The sequence below is a fragment of the Miniopterus schreibersii genome (assembly GCF_964146895.1).
Source record: "Miniopterus schreibersii genome assembly, chromosome: X".
In the NCBI taxonomy this organism is placed as follows: domain Eukaryota; kingdom Metazoa; phylum Chordata; class Mammalia; order Chiroptera; family Miniopteridae; genus Miniopterus; species Miniopterus schreibersii.
In genome coordinates, this window is record NC_138104.1 from 96,507,170 (window position 1) to 96,528,900 (window position 21,731).

The window sequence follows — 21,731 nt, forward strand, 5'->3', positions numbered from 1 at the left end:
AGCATCACTGTGATGTTTAAAGGATATGTATGTCTTGGGAAACTGCTACATAAATGAAAAGCCATCTGGTGGCAGGTTTCTTTTGCTTCCTCCAAGACACACTAGCTTTATTTCAAATTTCCATTCTGTAGTAATGGAATCAAGGTATCAGTGTATAACATAATTTTTTAATTATAATATGCCTTTATTATTTTAGGAGACTAGATATATGTTCGACCGAGTTTGAGAGTAGACAAAGTACGGTATGTGATTCAGAACAGGTAAGTGAATACAATTTTTGATGAGAGATTATCTTATTGTTGGCATACTAATGGGAAAGGGAACTGGTGATTGGGAATAATAAAAAGGGGGTTAAAGTAGATGAGGAAGAAGGATTGAGACCCAGGAATCTGAAATTTACAAAGCTCTCCACATGATTCTAGTTATTGGCCAGGTTGCAGGGAGAAAACTGACAAAAGACAAAAATATTCCCTAAGACAGTCTCTAAGGGCAACAGCTTTGTAAAATTGACACAAAATTATAGTATTTAATATTCATTCCAAAACTTCACACTGTAAAGCTTGCGGAAAGCATGTTTGATACCTAGTTTTTCCAAAGCAGTTCTGTAATATATTTTTAAATCATATGTAGAATGAATACAGAGGAACTTAGTTTTATTTGATATTGCCTTTCTGTTTATTGTAAAATGTGTGAAAGATTCTATGGAATATGAACTAGCAAAATAATGGAAATAATACTGAATTTTTTTTATTGTCATGTATGTGGTGGTTTCCACCCAAAACCTCCTGCCCCCTCCCCCCCATTTCTTGGCTAATTAAAAAACTATCTTAACTAGCCAAGGCGGAAGAAAACTGCTCTTGTTTTAGAATAAGTATATTAAGTTCTAAAAGAGCTGCTAATTTATTCATTGAGAGTAAAGAGTTTTTGTAAAGGGGAAATTTTCATACATTTCTGATAGAATATATAAATAATTTTTCACTTGTGAATGGTTACAATTCTATTGAACTTATGGAGATAGGTTAGTTTATTCAATAAATGAAATTTTCAGAAAATTTCTACTCATTAAAGTACTATACGCAACTTAAAGGAAATTTGAGGGTTTTTAAAAGTTAGAGGCTAAAAAAAATCCTCTAATCAACCACTTAACGCAAAATCTTGTTTGATCTTTTCTTGCAGTCCTACATCTGGCATTTTAACATAGTTGCTATCATAGTATAGGCAGTCCTGATGCTTTTTTCTTTTTACTTAAACTGTAATAACACTACTTTTACATAAAAATCTCTGAATTCCCCACGACCTTTTATGATTGAGGCTTTTAAGTTTCAATTAACTTTTTTTCAATAAGTGTTTTTCCATGTTTACTTCCTCATAGTCTATATTAGCACAGTTTCCATGCTTGTCCATTATTCCTTTGACTTAAATTTACCATAAAATCATTCTTCCCTTCCCCTTTGTTTTTTATATTTAAGTTACTTCTGGTTTTTGTTGCTGTTATTTTAAATATAGCACTTTGAATATATTTGGGTAGATAGCCTTTTCTTTGGGATAGAGTCCCAGAAGTGGGATTCTTGGTTCAATGTCAAACTTTTCTGACTCCGTATTGTCAATTGTATCTCAAAATATTTTTATTAGTTTACACTGCAATTAGGATGAGTACAAGATAACTTATTTAGGACTTTTACTTAAGGTTCTTATTAGATATGGTGTTTGTGCAACTAACAGTAATGTGAATGGTTTGTCTTCTGTCAAAATTCCTCAGACTCTGGTCAAAGTTATAGATCCAAATGACCTACGACATGACATTGAAAGAAGGAGAAAAGAACGGTTACAGAATGAAGATGAGCACATTTTTCACATAGATAGTGCTGCAGAGAGGTAATCAGTAGATGAAAAACATCCTGTTATCAGGGAGCTTTTGGTATCAGCATATATTTTTCAATTTTTGTGTGTGATGATAATTTTCATTTTAGCGTAGGGATTCAATCCTTCAAATCTATTTTATAAGTTTAAGTAAAATCTATTAAAATGTTTCAAAGTTATTCAGTGATCATCATATGCTGTTTGACTTACACAACAAAAATTGTGGGGAATAGGTGAGTATTTGAGGTCTTTATACTTTGAAAAAGGAGTATAACAGCTTTTTTAATATTAGCAAGAGTCAGAACCAACAAGTTTATAGATTATTTGGCTCAGGCTGATTCAAACTCTGACACATTTTGCCCTTTAGATTCTGCTATTTGAATATTTTAAAATTTGCTGAGGTCAGTGCAGTTCTTTTTCAGAACTTCGTGAATGTCTGACTATGAAACAGAGGCAGGTATAGTAGAAAATGCAGAGGAGCTCCGAGTTGGAATCCCACCTCTGCGAGTTTATAAGCTCTTGGGCAAACTTGCTTAGTTTCTGGAGCCCTTTCCTCTCTAAAATGAGAATAACCAGTTTGCGATGGAGAGGTTAAAATAGTAAATGAGCTGGCACATGTAAAGTACTTATGGTGTACATGGGAAATTGATTGGCAGTAGATTTCTTGTTTTACTTTTCCAACACTGTACCTCTTTATAAGGGCTCTGGGTATTCCAGATTGGCCCCAGTTCATCTCTAGTTCTGAAAACTATGTGGAACTCATGGCTACTGTGGGGGACCCCATGTGATTATGAGGTATAATTGAATGGGAAAAATTTTCCAGTTTGCCCCAGTGGTCCTCATACTATTTGGATCTCCCAGAAAGTGGGAATGTATGAATGGTCCATGGTCCTTAGTGTCAAATTACTGATATTTGACTAGACTTTTAAGTCTAACTAGGTCTTAGTCAGAATATATGGAGCTCATTTAAAACTGGACTTGATTCTGACGTAAGTTTGGGACCAATTAAAAAATAGCAAAACTGTGTTGGGGCATATAAAACAATTGAAAGTAAAATCGTTAAAATCTTGTTCCTTGGTGTAAAAGTCTACAGTTTTCCGAAGATAAAACAGCATGACTATGCTGTTTAGTGACACAAACTTGCTCATGCTTTTCTTGATCCAGCAAGTGAAAGAGACTCAGTGTACCAAGAAAGAGGATTTAAAAAACAGATTTAAGGTAATCAACATACTGCAAAGACCATGGAATGCTTCAGAATATATCTTCACCCTTTGAGCACGGAGTTCAACGCCTGGCTTTGTAGACACTTAGCTATATGACTAACATTGGACAATTTACTTCTTCTGTTTCTTCATCTGTAAAACAGATAAGAATTATACTTACCTCAGAGTGGTGGTTAAGAGTAAGTAAAGTGATGCATTAGGTACAGAGTAGCTGGTCATTGTTACCTATTATTAAAGTTAACTTTGAGGATGGTGTTGTAGCATGCAAAGATGTCTTTCTGCAAGTTGTCTTTTGCTGGGTCTGTTGGACTGTTTTATTTGTATTCAATAGCAGGTGTGGTGTAGTGGAACCATGAAGAGTTTTTAAAATTGAGATATTACCATAAAATTCACCCTTTGAAAGTGAACAATTCAGTAGTTTTTAGTATAGTCACAAAGTTGTACAACTGTTACCACTATCTAATTCCAAAACATTTTCATCACCCCCGAAAGAAACCCTGTACCCATTTGTTTTCACTTCCTATATCTCCCTCCACCTAGCCCCTGGCAACCACTAATCTACTTTCTATCTGTATGGATTTGACTATTCTTGACATTTCATATCATTGCAGTCATATAATATGTGGCCTTTTGTGACTGACTTTTTTCATGTAGCATAATGTCTTTAATGTCCCTCCATGTAGCGTGAATATTCCTTTTATGGCTGAATAATACTCCATTGTATGGACATACCACTTTCTGTTTGTCCATTCACCAGTTGGTGGATATCTGAGTTGTTCCCACTGTTTGGCTATTGTAAATAATGGTGCTGTGAACAGTTGTGTGCAAGTTTTTGTGTGGACATATATTCTCATTTCTCTTTTGTATACACTTAGGATTGGAATTGCTCGGTCATATGATAACTATGTTTAACTTTTTGATGAACTGCCAGGCTGTTTTCTACAATGGCTGTACCATTTTACATTTTTACCAGCTGTGTGTGTATGTATGAGGAGGATTCCAGTTTCTCCACATCTTCACCAGCTTGTTCATATTTAAAAAACAACTATATGAACCTTTAACCTCTCATTTTGTCCTAGTTTAATTTTCTTGTTAAAATAAGAAAAACATTTTATTTTGCCCTTTTATCTTAGAAATTTAGTTATCAAAATTGACCTCATTAATATTTTTGCATAAACCTTTTTAGTTAAGTCATAGAACTTCAGAAGAAATGAAATCATAAATCATAGGATGGAGCAATTTCCTACCTGTGTGATTTTTTTTTCCCCTCAAAAAGTTCTATGCAGGCTCTGTGTCTGTGTTTGCTTACCATTGTATCCCCACTGCCTTGAGCTCAATTCATAATTTTTGAATGGATGAAGTCTTCTTTCCAAAGGAGTAGATGGGACAGAGGTACTGAAATTGTAATGCATTTAGAGCTGGATCGCTATTTATTCTCTGATACCCTAGGTAATCTTTCCAAGCAAGCCCAACACTAAGACATTCTATCTGGTCTCCAGACCTTGTTCTCCATTTTCTCCCACTTGTGACCAACTCTTACCGTAGTATCTCCATGTCCTCTTCTGACACACTGTCTCTCTCTTGTGACCAGCATTGCTAGGTTCCCTGCAGCACTGGTGAGGCGTTGTGCTCTGTAGGCTTGGTGTGTGTGTGAAGGAGCAGCTTCAGAATAGTACCAGCAGACATGAAGAGGGCCTCAGACTGCAAAGGCTTTCTTGTTTGGCTAGGCAGATTACAGAAAACATCAGTTTTTATTTTTGCTATATAATAATCTATAATCTTTACTGAACTAGAATTAACTTTATACAAATCTTTTATTCATATATTCAACAAATATTTATATATTTAATTTCTATGTTCCAGTCACTGTTCTAAGCACTGGGCATACGGTGAAAAACTATATACCAAGCCCCTGCCCTTGGACCTTGTAATTCAATGGTAGGAGAAAGAAACAAAGCAGAACAAAGATATGTCAGTCGAAAAGTAAGGCAGAGAGGAACTTGAGTGGAGTGATGATGTGGTGTGATTTTATTTACGATAGTTACGGAATGCACTTATGGTTGTTGTTGTTTTTTAATTGGGCAGGGATGTGAATTATGTGAGAGAATTAGCCATAGGGTTTTTTGAGGGCATAGTATTTCAAGAAAGGGAATAGCAAATGTGAAGACCTTGAGGCAGGATCACACTTGCTCTTGTTTAAGGAATAGGAAGGGGCCAGTGAGGTTGAAACAGTGAAAAAGGGAGAGAGTTAGATGAGGCCAGATCACAAAGGGCCTTGAAGAATATGAAGACTTTGTAATTTACTCTGAGTGAGATTAGAAAACATTTTGGGTCCTAACCTGAGACGAGACATAATCTCATTAAAATTTAAAAGGATCACTCTGCTTGCTTGGTGGAAAATGAACTATAAGAGCTAGAGGAAAAAATATTTCTTTCTCATATAAAAAAAAAAATTAGAGGCAGGAAGTCGAACATGGTAGGGTGGAGCCATCAGGAAGCTAGGCTCCTTTGATATCGCTCTTCAGATAACCTCTGCACGTGGTACTTGCTCCATGGTCCAAGGTGAGCATTTGTGCCCGGGCCATCATGTCCACGTTCCATCCTTTACTTTTAGGACTTCCTGTAACTTACGCATGACTCTTCAGCAACATCAGTCAAAATTTAGTCTCCTGGCCATGCGTAGCTGCAGAGCCTAGGAAATATATTGTTTAACTTGGACACTCATTTGCCTGGTCAAAAATTAAATACCAAAGAGTAAAAAAATCTATTGTAGCAAAACACGCATATCATAAATTTTAACATTTTAACACTTTTAATGTACAATAAATTGGCATTAAGCTCATTCACAATGCTGTGCAACCATCACCACTATCTACTTCCAGAAGTTTTTCATCTTCTTAAACAGAGACTGTACCAACTAAACTGTAATTCCCCATCCCCACTACCCCTAGTCCCTGATAACCTCTATTCTTTCCATCTCTATGAATTTGCCTGTTGTAGTTACCTCACACACACACACATATATATATATGTATGTAGATGTGTATGTATGTGTAGAATCTTACAATAATCATCCTTCTGTGTTTGGCTTATTTCACTTAGTATGATGTTTTCATCCACGTTGTGTCATATGTCAGAATTCTCTTTAAATTTCATTCCTGTGTAAGGCTGAATAATATTCCACTGTATGGATGTACCCATTTTGTTTATCCATTTTTCTGTTGCTGGACATTTGGGTTTGATCTTTTAGCTACTCTGAATGATGCTGTTGTGAACATTGGTGTTGTCATTTTTTTGATTATAGCCATCCTAGTGGATATAAAATAGTATTTCATTGATGTTTTAATTTGCATCTCTATTTGAAGTTCATTATTTTGTTTGTAGAAGTGATAGGACATGCTAATAGTAAACATCTGAAAGAATATAGCAAAGTTTAAAAACATTCTTAGTTTAACCAGTCAGAGATGATGGCTGTTAATGTTTAGTACATTTCCTATCTTTTTTTTTTTCTGGGCATGTATGTGTATATTTTAAATAATTGAGATTGTCCTTATGATGTGGCTTTGCACTCTACTCTTTTGACTTACTATTAGTATCATGAGCATTTTGACAGAACATAGGGTCTTTTTTTTTACATTTCAAAAAACCCTGAGTGCCTAATTCATGTCAGGTTCTGGGTGCAGAGCTGGGGCCACAAAACAAACTGTCCACAGTGCCTCCTCTGAAGGGATCCAAGCTTTCTGGGTGAAACAGACAGGTGCCCCAGTTACAAATACAAGTGATCCATGTGAAGACCTTGGGTGCTATGTATGCACTTAGCTGGGGTACCTAGCCCACCTCAGAGGGGTCTGGGAAAGCCTTCCTGGAATGGCTGCAAATGAGCTAAATCTTGAAGTTGCTCTAAGAAGGAAATTACAACAGAAGGAAGTGCACATGCAAACTCACGGAAGCAGGAGAGATTGTGGTGTGTGCCAGAAGCTACATGTAGTTAAATGTTCCTGAAGCTCAGTGTGCATGCTGGGGAGATTGGAATGAAGCAGCTGGGCGAGGCAGCAAGGGACTGAGCAAGAAGGGCCTCGGGGATCATGAAGAGTGTAAATTTTATCCGAATGTCACTGAGGGACAGGGACCTGTGGGAGGGACTGAAGCAGGGCTGAGGAGGTGAGATGTTTGTTCACTGTGGAGCAGAAAGGGTCTGAGGAGCATTGTGGGAAGACGTGGGAGGGACAGGGAGAGGACTCCCCGAGGGCTATGGGAATGAGGCCCCAGGGATGGAGGAGAAGCCCAGGGAAGGGCCTCCCTCCCACATAGGGCTGCGTTCCCTCTGGGAAGAGCCCTTGTTGGCCTCTGGACCTAGTGGCGACAGTGGAGGGGAGCTGTCCTTTGCTACTGTGGACCCAGCAGTATCAGAGGCCCCAGCTCTGTCATGAGGGGACTTTGAGCCTATCACACACCTCATCTCCTGTGCTTTCACCAATAAGAGTCTCAGCAAGGGAGCATCCAGTGCGACCGAAGGCTTGAGAGCAGTTATTACCTACCCTCAGAAAACACACACTCTATGTATGATTTCAGGGGGTTACAGCCCTCAGGCTGCCTGTCCTTGGATCCCAGATTGAGAACCCTGGTCCAAGGAATACTGGTTTACCCCTATTGCTAACTTCTGCTTAGCTGAATAATGTTTGTTGAAAAATGAGGGTTTTAACCCTGATAACTGTCATTTGTGATTTTAGTAGTGATAGATCATTGAGGTTATTTTTGCTGTTGTGCCGCTTGGTCTCTGAAGGGGGTAATTTGATTTCTCTTATTTATTTGTTGGATAAAGATAAACTAATAAAAGATTCTTATTTTCTGTCTCTCATTTTATTAGGAATGACCAGCCTTCCAGTTTTTCAACTCATATTGATAGCTTCCAAAACCCTAAATGTGTTATAAAATCAAATTCTAGAAAATTTATTCAGAAACCTTACGTGGTAAGATTGCAGTTCCAAAGTTTTCATTTTCGTACATTATATTCTCCTTAGATATATCTACATGTACAGGGGTCACGAAGATTTTTCATAATGTTTGTAACTATTCAGTAAGTATGGGTTATAATTCTTCTGTTCAACGTTAAGATTCTGTTGAGCATACAGTTATTATGACAGAAGAAATGGTCATATTTGATTTAGCAGGATTTTATTGCATTTATTATAGTACTAGCTTTCTTTACTTAAGAACAACTTTATTACGGTATAATTTACATACCATGAAATTCACTCATTTTAGGTGTATGATTTAGTGATGTTTTGTAAATTTACCAAGATGTGTAACCATTACCATAATCTAGTTTTAGAACATTTTTGTGACCCCAGTAAGATCCCTCATGCGTGCTAACTACTAATCTACTTTTTGTTTTAAAGATTTGCCTTTTCATAGGGCAGTTCGGTGCCCTAGCCGGTTTGGCTCAGTGGTTAGATCGTTGGCCCTCGGACTGAAGGGTCCCAGATTCGATTCCGGCCAAGGGCATGTACCTGGGTTGCAGGCTCGATCCCCGGCCCTGGTCGGGGCATGTGCAGGAGGCAACCAATCGATGTGTCTTTCTCACATCGATGTTTCTCTCTCTCTCCCTCCCCTTTCCACTCTCTCTGAAAAGCAATGAAAAAAAATATCCTTGGGTCAGGATTCAAAAAACAACACCCCCCCCCCCCAAAATAAATGGCAGCTGGCTTCCATAAGAACAAGCAACAACTAGAAAGATAGAAGCTACAGTATGTTTGTAACCTAATCTCAGAAGTGACATTCCATCACTTCTACCATACTCTGTTTGTAAGAAGCAAGTCACTACACTAGGTCTAGGCCACACTCAAAGGAAGGGGGTGACATAGGGGCCTGGATACTGGAAGGTGGGGAGGATTGGGGGCCTGGTCAGAAGCTGCCTAGTAGAGTCCTCCCACCAGCCTCCAGTGATTCACATCCCTTCACATGCAGAATACACCTCCTCCCTCCAAGGGTCCCCAAAAGTCTCATCTCATTAAATATATCTTCATGCACTTATTCAAATTTGTAGACTTAGTATAAATTCACGATAACTACGATGAAAAGGGTTTTATGTGCCTTTTTTTTCACTGAGGAGAGAGGTAAAGGTATGAAGGAGGAAGATTTAGGAGAAGTATAGACTCCAAATGGAATAAAAGAAGATTATGACTATTATTTTGGAAAAAAGAAACCATCTTTCAGAGTGGACCCCATCTTTTCTGTTCCCATTAAGGATTCAGGTTCTTTGTAGTTTCCATCTTAATACTCTGACTTCGGATAGTTTCCTAGTCATGGCAGGAGCAGCTACTCAAATTATTTGTCTGAGTCAGCAAAACCTGCCTCCTACAGTGCTGAGAATTTGTTGTTTTTCTTAGACAGTGGGGATTCTAGCAACTCCTGATAATATTGGGTTTGTTTCTCTTCTGAATGACTGAATAAATATTACATTTTTAGTCCATTTTCTAAAAGTTACCCATTGTGTTAGCCAGGAGTATTTTTCTTTTTACACTTCTCATGTTCATAAATTAAACTAGCCCCTCAGAAACTAGCATGGGCTATGTGAAGGAAAATGTGTGTATGTTCCTATAGCTAAGCTACATGCTACATGTTTTGTGTTCTTAATCCTCTACATTTAAAATGGATATTTTTTAAGTGGTCAAATGAAGTTTTAAAAGTAAACTTTAGTAGTGGGCACCCAGAGCAGTATACAGATCTTGTAACATAGAAACCCACACCTGAAACCTATATGCTCATATTAACCATTGTCACCCCAATAAGTTTAATAAAATGTAAAAAAAAAAAGAGAGTAAACTTTAAAGAGCATTAACCCGTGCCAGTACTTTTTTTCACACAGAATTATACTTTGCAGAGAGAAGACGACGTTACTGACAAACCATTTGAAGATGAAAGTGACCATCAAAACACAAGAGACTTTAGATCTTTTAAGGTATTGAGTGCTATTTTCTATTTAATTCTAGCTTTTGGTTTATGCTTTGAACATTATGTTTTAAGTATTAGTAAATTCAAAGCTGTTTGGTGATATTTCAAATAGTAGCTATGAACTATTATTTCTGGACACTTATAGTTAACTTTAGTCAATTTAATGATGACCCCTTTCCTCAGGACTTAATTTTCAATTTGTTTTTTATCAGTGGAATCCTTTTACAACATTACATAGAAATACAAATACCTAAAACAGATACAGACAGAGTGGCTTTAGGTGGGGAGGCAAGCCAGGTCCCAAACCTTCCTTCTAAGCCTGTCCCTTTACCTGTAAGATGTAAGTGCATAGCTATAGAGCTTTCTCCAGGATTCACAGATTGAAAAACCCTGTCATAGATAGACATGCAGTCCTCAGGGGCTTTCTGGATTGATCATCAGAGAAAAATTCTGGTCCAGCAAGCTTTGTTAAAGCATATTCCATCGCATTCTACATGTACAGCTGTGTCTGGTGTGATAGTTTTAATCAGCCAACATGTTGAATTATCCAGATAACCTCATCCCCCAAATGTGTGGGATAAGAATTACAGTGCAAAGTATTGTATTTTTCTTTTCTTACTCTCAGAAGTTGAAGTGCTTTTTAAATCCATTCTGGCTTATTTTCCTGCTTATGATAGGTACTTTATTCATATTTTTCACTCCACAGTGTCTTATTTCCCCTCCCCTCCAAAAAGAAAAGAAGAATCTGAGCTTTTTTTGTGTGAAAGGAGCAAGCAGGCTGGATGAAGTAGTTAGCTCATTAGTAGGAAATTAGTATGAGCAGAAAGGTAATATAAATTATCCCCAAACCATAGAGTAGGGAGGTAGCTGAGTGATCTTCTCTTAATACCTGGCTTCTTGATAGTCAACATTTTTAGATGTCAAAAGATTTTTTTCCACTGGGAGCAACACAATTGAGTAGATAACGGTTTTAGACTAATTGTTCATATACCTAAAAACGTGTGACATTAGGTTTTCAAAAATAGCTATGACCATAGAATATATAAACATGTTTTATTCCATCTTTTAGTCTCTTGAGGCATAAAATCATTAACTGAAAATGTGATACCTACATAACTTAAAGACTTTGTCAGTGGACTTTCAGATATAAGTGCTTCCTACATGTTGTTCTAGTCATTGGTCAGATATAGTTGATTGTAGTATTTTTCTACAATTGTTATAAGAGCTATTTCGTGTTACCCTTTCTCCGTAATGGAAAGTTCTTTGACATTAATTATAAATTTAAAAAAAATATATGCAATAATTTTCTTGACCATTTATTTGAAGCTATGTAATATTATATGATTATTTAGAAGTCCACAATTCTTTATAGTAAAATAGGAGGAGGAAATAGTCCTTCCTAGGAAAAGGAATTCTTTGATTAAAATTTACTTTTTATGTTAATTGGACTAATTCAAAGCCAGAATTAGTAATCACCTTATTAGATAGGTAACAATGGACAGTGTAAATCTGAAGGTTAGCTCTGATATATTTAGTTTGTGCAGATAGTTTTAACAAAATTACAGTCTCATTATAATTCTGTTTTACCTGAAATTTTTTGTAGTCTTAAGAAAATAATTGGAAATAGGCGTGGCGTACATACCTTTTATAAACTTATGTGCTTCATTATACATGACATACCCTTTGTTAAATAATTGTGGGAAGAGGAATGTACTTAGTTTTTTATAATTACTCCATTATTATACACCATTTGTACATTTCCCACATGGGAAACACAACTACCCATTGTCACTTTATATCTGTTATAATACTGGGCAGTATGCAGGTGAGAAAATAGTCTTTTAAAATATAACTCTTATCTTGAAAATATTTGCTAATGGAATTTTTATGTTAAAGAAAGATTTGCTTGCCCGGGCCAGGTAGCTCAGTTGTTTGGAGCATCATCCTGTGCACCAAAAAGGTTTTGGTTCGATCCCCAGTCGGGGGGTGTGGGGGAGGCAGCCGATAGATGTTTCTCTCTCACATCAATGTTTCTCTCTTGTCTCCCTCTCTCTCTCTCCCTCCTTCCTCTCTCTCTCAAATCAATAAAAACACATCCTCAGGTGAGGATTAAAAAAGAAAGATTGGCTTGAAGGTACTGACAAGAATGAAGTTGAGAGCTTTTGATTCTTAAATAGATGTCAATACTTAATGTCTTCCCTTCCATTTGTGATTTGATATATTTCACTATGAATACGAAGGATAATTTTAGCTCATTAGAGATTTTGGAAGTTGTATTTTTTTAGCATGGTAAATTTCAAGAATTTGAAATTTTTTACACTTAACAGTTTTAAAAAATGGTTTTACGTAAAATTTAAAAATTATTATATAAGTCCTGGCTGGTGTGGCTCAGTTGGTTGGAGCATTGTCCTGTACACCAAAAGGTGGTGGATTTGATTCCTGGTCAGGGCACAGAGCCATGTTGCAGGTTTGATCCCCGCTTTGGGCTCATGTGGGAGGCAACTGATCGATGTTTCTCACAGTGATATTTCTCTCTCTCTCTACCCCCCCTTCCTCTCTCTAAAATCAATACAAAAATTAATGCCCAGCTGGCGTGACTCAGTGGTTGAGCATCGACCTATGATCCAGGAATTGCAGTTCATTCCCAGTCAGGACACATGCCCAGAGTTGTGGGCTGGATCCCCAGCAGGGGGCATATGCCCATCAATGACTCTCCCATCATTGATGTTTCTCTCTCTCTCCCCCCCTTTCCCTCCCTCTCTCTGAAATCAATAAAAATATAAAACAAAATCAGTACAAAAAAGTTAAAAAAATAGGAAGCTAGTTTGAGGAAAACGTACTTTATTACCATCATTAACCTATTCCCTTTTAATATTTGTAGGTTGTAGAATTAAGGGTGGCTCTAAATACCAGACATTTTTCCATTTCTTATGCTAATAAAGTAGATTTAGATTTGGGAGCTATAGTTTTTTTTCCTTTTTTTTTTTTTTCTCCTTTTTTTTATTCCTCACCTGAGGATTTTTTTCCCATTGCTTTTTTAGAGAGAATGGGGGAGAGAGAGAGAGAGATCGATGTGAGAGAGACACATCAATTGGTTGCCTCCTTCACAAGCCCTGAGATACGTCCCCTTGACTGGAATCGAACCCAGGATTAGGGGCACTTTCACTCAAATGGGGTTACTGGGTGTGAGGTACCATTTACATCACTTTTCATGCCAAGTCCTGCATTTAGAGGGAACTTTGAAGCTCCTGTTCTGGAGAGAAACCTTAGTCTGAGCAGCATCTGTTCACTGCTTTGGCTTTTTTGCCCCAATAGGAACTTTATTCTTTTCATTGTTATTTGACCATCACCTAGATTAATTAAGGATGCTTGATCAATTGGTTAATCTAGGTATGCTGTAACTTATTCCCACATGCCTCAAAGTCTCCCAGGAAGGTTTAGATTGATCTTGTCTGGACTTCTCACTCCCCCACCATATTGAAATACCTGAGCTGATCATTCATGACTCGAAAGTCTTGTGATGCTCAGCTGTAGTGCGGCCTGGTTACTGTGCATCAGACACATGCTTCCTTTCTCCAACACCAAACAGTCTCAGCGAGGGGTGGGGGAGATGTCCTCTTAATATGTCCTCTTGTTGATCTCACTAACCAGAACAGTGTGGCTTCCCTAAACCACCTTGGTTCCCCAGCTGCCTACAAAGTAGTAAGATTCCCAAGCAGTATTAGGAAAGTACAGAACTGAAATTCTTTCTCCTCATTCATCGTGCACTTGTATCAATCACATTCTGGCACCCAGATTCCTTTTTATCGCATTTCCTTTCTTTTGGATTCTGGGCTTAGGCTGGAAGATGAAAGGGTAGGAGGAATGTCTGTTACCACCTGGAATAAGGCTGGTCTTTTATCCACTGTCATTCACAAGTGCCCCTCTTTAATATCCTCCTCTTGTCACAGAAAGTTTGCAGAAACTCTTGAGGGTCAGATACCAGAATAGAACATAGAACCTAGTAAGAATTCATGAAGCCACCTCTGGGAACATTGCCTCTGAAAAACTGTCAGCACTTGTGCATTTGGTCAGGAAGACGTGGAGTTCTTTACCATCAGAGTTTCTCCAGCAGTCCTCAGGAGCTCTGGGCGCCTACCAGAGCTCTGGCTAGGAAGAGAACAAAGGAGAGAGCCATAGAGACTAGGATTTATGGCTTTTTGAGTTGAAAACAACCATGAAACTCATGGAGTACAAAGATTAGAACAGGAACCAAGATCAGATGAATGAACAAAAATCTGTTATATACACGCTGTGTCCCTCAAACTGAAGTGTGCCAAGGTGCGAAAGTGTTGCATAGGAGCATCACTGCCTTCAAACATTTATGATCTGGAGCCTCCAGTTTCACTACCTACTTCTCTGACTTCTCTGTCTTACTTAGGGATTTCTCTTCTTCCATGCAGCCTTAAGCAATGTAAGCATCCCCTAATGTTATATTCTTTGTTCTCTTTGTTTATTCCTTATTTCTGCTTGTCTTGGTTGCCCTCAACTTTTCCCAAAGTTTCGGCCATCACCTCTGGTGATGTCTTGAACCCTGACTGTTCTTCAGAGCCCGATTTCCAGCCACCTCCCAGATACCCTGACGTGGATGTCCTAAAAGTGCCTCAAATTCAGCATGTTCAGAATCAAACTTGCACTGACACATGGTACAGCATGGGTTAATGTTAAAAACGCAGGGCTAAAGGACAGAAACCAGTCACAAAAGACCACATAGTGTATGGTTCCATCTATAGGGAATGTTCAGAATAAACCAAGCCATAGAGATAGAAGATAGGTTAGTGATTGCTAGGGACCGGGGGGTCAGGGGGAATTGGGTGTGGTGGTTGTGTGACTGTTAATTATATGGTATGGATTTGGGGGGGTGAGAACATTCTAAAACTGATTATGGTGACTGATGGTTGCACAGCTCTGAATACACTTAAGAAACTTGAATTTTACACTTGAAGTGGGTGAACTGTATAGTATGTGAATTACATCACAGTAATGTTGTTCAAGATAAAATAAAATTTGCTCTCCTCCCCAGACCATTGGTTTTTCCTCATGGTCCACAGCTCTGCAGCCAGCGAGCCACACCAGAAACTTGTCCTGTTAATCCTAGTCCTCCTTCCAACTTCAGCCATTCCAAGTCGTCGTCTTTCTATGACTCATTTATTCTGTAATTCAGTTCACTCCTTTTAACAGCTGCATATTATTCCTCTCTATGGATGTATGATTTATTTAGTGCTTTTCAAACTTTTTTTGCTTACATACCCTAAAATTTTCAAAAATTATTAACCTGGTTGCACATGTTTAGTTTGGTATCTAACCTTTTTATTATAAGTTTAAATTGTTATAAAGGATATAATATCTGGCATATTATAAATACTGAGTTTTAAATAAAACCATTATAGCATTCTTTTAAATCTCTTCAATGTAAGCTGCCCACCACAGGAATTTGATAACTAACATCGTCCATTTAAAAAGATGTACAAGCTCTTTTTAACAATGACAAATTTTACATCATCCCCTTTTTTGCCTTGAATTTGAATTTCATTTCATTTCCCCCATAGACTTTTCTTTGAAAGTCTTTTATTGATAACCAAATCAAATTTGACATAAAACATTAGATTTCTGTGACTATTAGGTGTTAAATACTTCCTCTGGATTGAGTTAACATTACTATTGATCAAAATAGCATAAATATATTACAGATTTTAAGTATTGATTAGACAAAGAAGTCATTTTTTTCACACTATCACCAATATTTCTCTTTTTTTTTGTAATCCTTCCTCGAGGATATTTTTTCCATTGCTTTTCAGAAAGAGTGGGAGGGGGAGAGAGAGAGAGAGAGAAACATCGATGTGAGAGAGACACCGATTGGTTGCCTCCCGCATGCGGGGTCGAGCCTGCAACCAAGGTAGGTGCCCTTGGGCAGAATGGAACCCGGGACCCTTCAGTCTGTGGGCCAACACTCTAACCACTGAGCCAAACCAGCCAGGGCATATCACCAATATTTTTAATTGCCCCTTTTTGGGGGGTCCTCAGGTAATGCAAAATAATCAGATTCGGAATGAGAAGGTGTATCTTTCTTGTATAAAGTGGGAGGTGGGGCATCAGACTTAATCAGATGTGCAGACAGGTTAATGCTGGAAAGCAAGCATTGGGAATTTGAAGATCTGGAAATCAATTCCCTCCAAACTAGCTGTACCCACATACTCCTTGGAAAGTCTTTATGTACCCCTGAGGATATGCATACCTGCATTTGATGTGTGCTGACTTAACCAAGCCTCTGTTGATGACTCCAGGATAGCTTACAGGTTTCCATTATTTTTGGTAATACCACTGGGAACACTGACACTTCAGTACCTTTCCATAGTGCCTCTTTTACTCCTCTCTGCTCTCAGCAGAGGTACATGAAGAGGCCTGTTTACCTACACCCAGCCAGCACTCTACAGGATCAGTCTTTATTATCTGTTGTCAAAATGATAGCAGAAAATAGCTCTCGTTTTCCTTCCTTTGATGAGTCATGATGTGACTGTATTTTTATGTATCTATTGGCCATTTGTATTTCTTCCCTCACTTTCCTATTTCTCTGCTTTCCCAGTGGTTCTGTTGAGGGGTGGTACTTTTCTTGTTAACTTATAGGAGCTCCTGATTTGCTGAGGGTACATACATTTTACTGATGTTTATTTGATGTTTGTCAGCTGTTTGTGGTGGCTTTTATGTTATAGAACTTGTAAATGTTGATGAATCTGTCAAGTGTCATGCTTATGCTTATAAAAATTCCTTATGGTTATTTTTATAACTATAATGGTTAAATTTATGATTATAAAATTTAAACCCGTGAATATTCCATGTAGACTATATTTTTATGATACAGTGTGAGGTCATGATCTAATTTTTTCCCCAGTGGATACTCAGTTTTTCTAATGCTGTATTGAATATTTTGTCTTTTCCCCACTGATTGAAAATGCCACCTTTACTGTACGCCACATTCTTATGTATTCCTGGTCTGTCTTTGGACTCTTTGGAGCCTCTAACTTGTTCCCTTGCCTCCTGTGACTTGCTTACTCCACTCCTGTGCTGCTAGCACAGTTATTGTCCCAAAACACAGGGTGAGTCATATCACTCCTGTGCAGACACCTTCCAAGGGTTTTGTTCCTATGAAAAAAGAGATTAGACTTGTTAGCCAGGCCCAGCCTTAAGCTACCTTTCTAACCACATTTCTTCTTGGGCCCTCTGCTTTTTGGGAGCATAACATATGTTTTCATGTATTTGTATCTTTGTGCCTGCTGTTCTCTTGACTAGAAGTGGCCTCCCGACCCCCAGTTTTTCTTACTAAAACCCAAATTTCCTTTTAAGACCCACTGTAAAGCCTTACCAAAGCCCCGCCCCCTCCCCTCTTTAGCTGTCCTTTCACTTGATCTCTAACTGTTGCTGTTTACCTTTGTATTTCCCCAAACAGATGCTCAAATCCTTGAGGACAGAGGGTACCTCATTAGTTTTTATACATTCCCCTAGTGCTTTTCATGTAGTCCATCTTTAGAAAATGCTGGTTGAGTGAATCAAATCTGATCATACATACGCACAACACATACATACACTCACACAAGCTCATCCATCCCTAGCTCTAAAAAGTGAGTGAGCAGCAGCCATTGTGTCAGGGGTCCTCAGGACCACACCCAGGTTCAGCGATTTGCTAGGAGGACTGCGAGGACTCGGCATATAGTGATACTCATGGCTATGATATGCGTTACTGTGGAAGGCTGCATAGCACAATCAGCAAAGGAAATTGGTCCCTGGGCAAAGTCCAGGGGACAACAGATGCAAGTTTGCAAGAGTTTGCTCTCTGTAGAATCACACAGGACTTGCTTAATTCCCCTAGCAATGAGCTGTGAAAACACGTGTGAAATGTTGCTAGCCAGGGAAGCTTGGTAGAGACTCAGTGCTCATTGGAAACTTACTGGAAGCTGGTCACATAGGCACCCCCTGCCAGGCACATACCCAAGTTCGAGACTTTCAGAAGCAAAGCAGGTGTTCAGCAAAGACTTTATTGTTTGCACAGTTTAGACACTCACCAGTGGTGGGAACCCTCCCGAAATCTAAGTTCCCAGATGCCAGCCAATGGCCAACCTTGTAAGTAGGCCTTTCAAAGGATAGCAGCCAGGTATACTATATTAATTGTTTGCTGTACTACCGTATTTTTGAAGAACTTAATTTCACAGATGGTAAATGCCTAAAGAGAGAAGGAAAAGGTCAATATGTTAGGAATGGTCAGGGAATGTGTATGCCAAGCACTTTGATTTTTACTCTTTCCACAGAGGAGGTAGGTTATGAGCTTAGTCATGGAGAAGAGCAGGACATAGAAGGGGCTGCATATAGCCACAGATCCATGTTGGCAGTAGAACGCAGAGTTGGGTAGAGATAGGGGCCTACAAATTATTGAGTGCCTCAAAAGCTGGGTAGAATAGGATGTGACGTGGTAGTAATAGGGCATCTTCCTAGACTCTGAAGGAGAAAGTGGTACTTGAGGATGATTGTTTGGTGAGCAGTGGGTAGGCAGGGTTCTGGGGAGGAGATGAGACGCAGGAATGCCAACAAGGGGACATTTGCAATGACATAAGTGGCAAGTTATGAAAATCTAGATGAAGGTGGTGCTTGTTTAGCTAGTTCAGCATTCTGCTCAATTAGGTTTTCAAATAATTGGAAGACTGGAGGGGTTAATCAAAGAGATGGTATAGAAGAAGCTATGTCAAAGGTGAATGTGATTCAGAATAATTGTACATTTTTATAGGCAAGGCATTTCAGGTGGAAAACTTTCAAGTAGTATAGAGTTTTTCTTTAAAATTGTTTTACATTATATAATTATAATTTTTATAGTATATAATGAATAAAGAAATAGGATACAATGAAGTCTACCTCTATTTAAATGAATAATGTTGCCAAAGTATATATGCATATATTTTGAATATTTCATTAACAAAAACAGAAGAATAAAAATTTTCTATCAGTACTGTTTTTGGAATTAAACATTTGCATACTAATATAAAGGCCAAAAAATAAATCAAATTTTAAATTTCTTTCAGTTTTAATAATGTAAGATCCTAGGAAAATGTTATATATAGAAATTGTTATATTAGGAAATGTTATTTATAGGAAAAGGTAAGGATATATGTATTAATGTTTTTTTAATGTCCTAAAAAACATGTCATTCTACCATTTTTGCTCTTTTATTAGTTGCATGATATTAATGTCCAGTTCATGGTTGGTAACAATATTTTACATAGCGTAACAGTATAGAATCTACAATCATTACCCTTTAATCATAATCTTACTGTTCTTGCGAATTTCTTTTTCTGCATTTATTGAAGCCTTACATATATTTATGTTGTAGGTAACCATCCAAAAGCAAGAAAGCCCCCCCCATAGCTTTCTCTGTTATCAGCCAAGCTAGAAGAGTCCATATAGTTTTAGAATTAGATATCATGTGATGACGAAGATAAAATAGCAGTTTGAAGATGTGCATGTGTCAAATCAGGCTCTGTACTTGAGGGGCTAAAGTTTAACAGCCTTGATTTTTTTGCCAGGGATGTCCCCAATGGCAGAATGCCATTTCCATCAACTTACTAATAGTGGGTCGAGTACCATGTATTTTCTTTGTCCTACTGACAGTATTTGATACCCACTTTGATGTGTGCTGTTGTTACTTTGTGTGTTTGGGGTTCCACAGAGCTTTGTGGGGATCTTGGATGCAAGTAGTACTACATAAATTAAAATATTTTGCAAATTGCAATGTGAACAAAACTCCAGCTCAGATGTTATACCTGAAGCTTCTCTTGAAGTCTGTATTTCTTTTGTTTTTCAATAGGAATATGCAAACATCGACACAGAAAACTAATGGGAAATTGTTACAAGTGGAATCAACACTACAGAATAATTTGAGAAGATCTCTTCAGGAGTTAGAATTCCCACTAAAGCACTAATACTGTAACTTTCTTGATTAAAAAAAAACACCTACAACTTTATTTTTCTGTAGTGGAATGCTTTAACTTTTTTACACTTACTTGGTTTTAAATTACAGTATTCAATTAAAAACCTCTGTTAAGTACAGTTTCTTTTGCAAAAAGTCTCAAAAGGGCATTATTTGTTGAATTTTTCTCTGAGCATGGTTTCATAGGGAAGTTAACTGGGTTATATCCAAATGTTTATATGTTGAAAGTTTTGCTTATAAAATAAACAAAAGTATCTGAATTGTATAGTGTCTGTACATGAAAGAACTTTAAACAGTGGCCTTACGGTAGCAAATTTTATACCAGATTTTTCTTTTTCTGATGACATTTTGACTTATAACTTGAAGTTTTCTTAAGTTTCTGAAGTTCAAGGCTTGTATAATTCATACATTTCATATTATGATCTAAGAAGGTGAGAGAAAAGGTGCTTCCAAATATTCCATCAGGTAGTTATGAGTGCACTGAATTTTTAGTAATTGTTTCATTCAATTTTTTTCCAAAGCTATTTGCTCTTTTCGAGTTTTAAAATGCTATTGTGGAAAATATGTGAAGATTTTGTAATCTATATTCCATGTTACTTTCCCTCAGGGCAAGCTTGTGCATATCATATTTTTAAAGGCCTTTAAAAATTTGACAGTCTCATATTTGGAAATTGTACTTTACTACTACAGCATTACACATTTTGCAAGCATATATTATAAAGTGTTTATTTTAAATTCAGTTGTATTGAATACTATGTATAAGATAGAATCGATGGTTATAAATGATATTTTAGGCTTTAATATCTTATTTCTTTTTGTTTTCTGTGTTCTGCTTAATAGTACCTATACGTTCCCAATTAAATTTTTGTGAAATGTTTATTGGTAATAAAACAAAATGTTGTTGTTATTCTTGAAGAAATTATTTGCCAGTTTGTGAGAACATTATTTTAATTTTACTTGAGAAATACAGCCCTAGGAAGGACCTGTTGATGTTTAAAACACCATTCTGCACTTACAAAGACAGACCTTTCTAAATCAAAATCTGGTAAGAACTCGATTTTTAGTGACTGGATTATGAAAAATCTTACTACAAACATTTGATTTTTTTACATATCTTTAAAAGGCAGGGCAGCCATTTCCTTAACAGGTCAGCAATACAGGGTGAAAACACTTGCTGCATTAAAATCAGGTAATAAATTTAGGTAGATGGCCTGTCTTATGCTGTGTGCCACCTCTGTAGGTCGGGTTTTCCAAACATATTTAACATTCCACTTATGGTAAGAAAGAAATGCATGTACACAGTAGTATGACAGTTTTATATTTCGTTAGGTACTTATAACATCTTCCTTAAATTTAAAAATGATCTATTTCACTTACTCCCATATTTTTAACCATTTAGTTAACACATTTATTGCACAGATTCTGTGCTAAAGTTACAGCAATGAACAAGAGAAAAAAGCTCATAGAGCCTGCCTTTATGGTACTAACAGTCTGATAGGGAAAATGGATGGTAAGCATAGAAATGTAACTCAGTAAATGGCATTAATTCTTTCGCTCTGTTTTTATTTATTGTTACACTTCAGGGTAAGTTGGTTGATTCAATATATTTTTTAAATTTTTATTTATTTTTGGGGGTGGGGAGAGAGACATCAATTTTTTGTTATACTTTTTAAGCATCATTGGTT

General features: G+C 37.3%; 1 protein-coding gene across 9 annotated transcripts in view; it reads left to right on the top strand.

The window, feature by feature from the left end:
* The window catches only part of BCLAF3 (BCLAF1 and THRAP3 family member 3), a 43,157-nt gene extending 22,190 nt beyond the window's left edge, over positions 1–20,967 (top strand). For all 9 annotated transcript variants that reach the window (XM_081126820.1, XM_081126826.1, XM_081126828.1 and 6 more), the window contains 5 exons: positions 197–260; positions 1,760–1,875; positions 7,951–8,053; positions 9,967–10,044; positions 19,924–20,967. In XM_081126820.1, coding sequence (XP_080982946.1) covers positions 197–260; positions 1,760–1,875; positions 7,951–8,053; positions 9,967–10,044; positions 19,924–19,953 — 391 coding nt within the window. In that variant the 3' untranslated portion in view covers positions 19,954–20,967. The remainder of the gene's footprint in view (positions 1–196; positions 261–1,759; positions 1,876–7,950; positions 8,054–9,966; positions 10,045–19,923) is intronic.
* Positions 20,968–21,731: the final 764 nt, after the last annotated feature.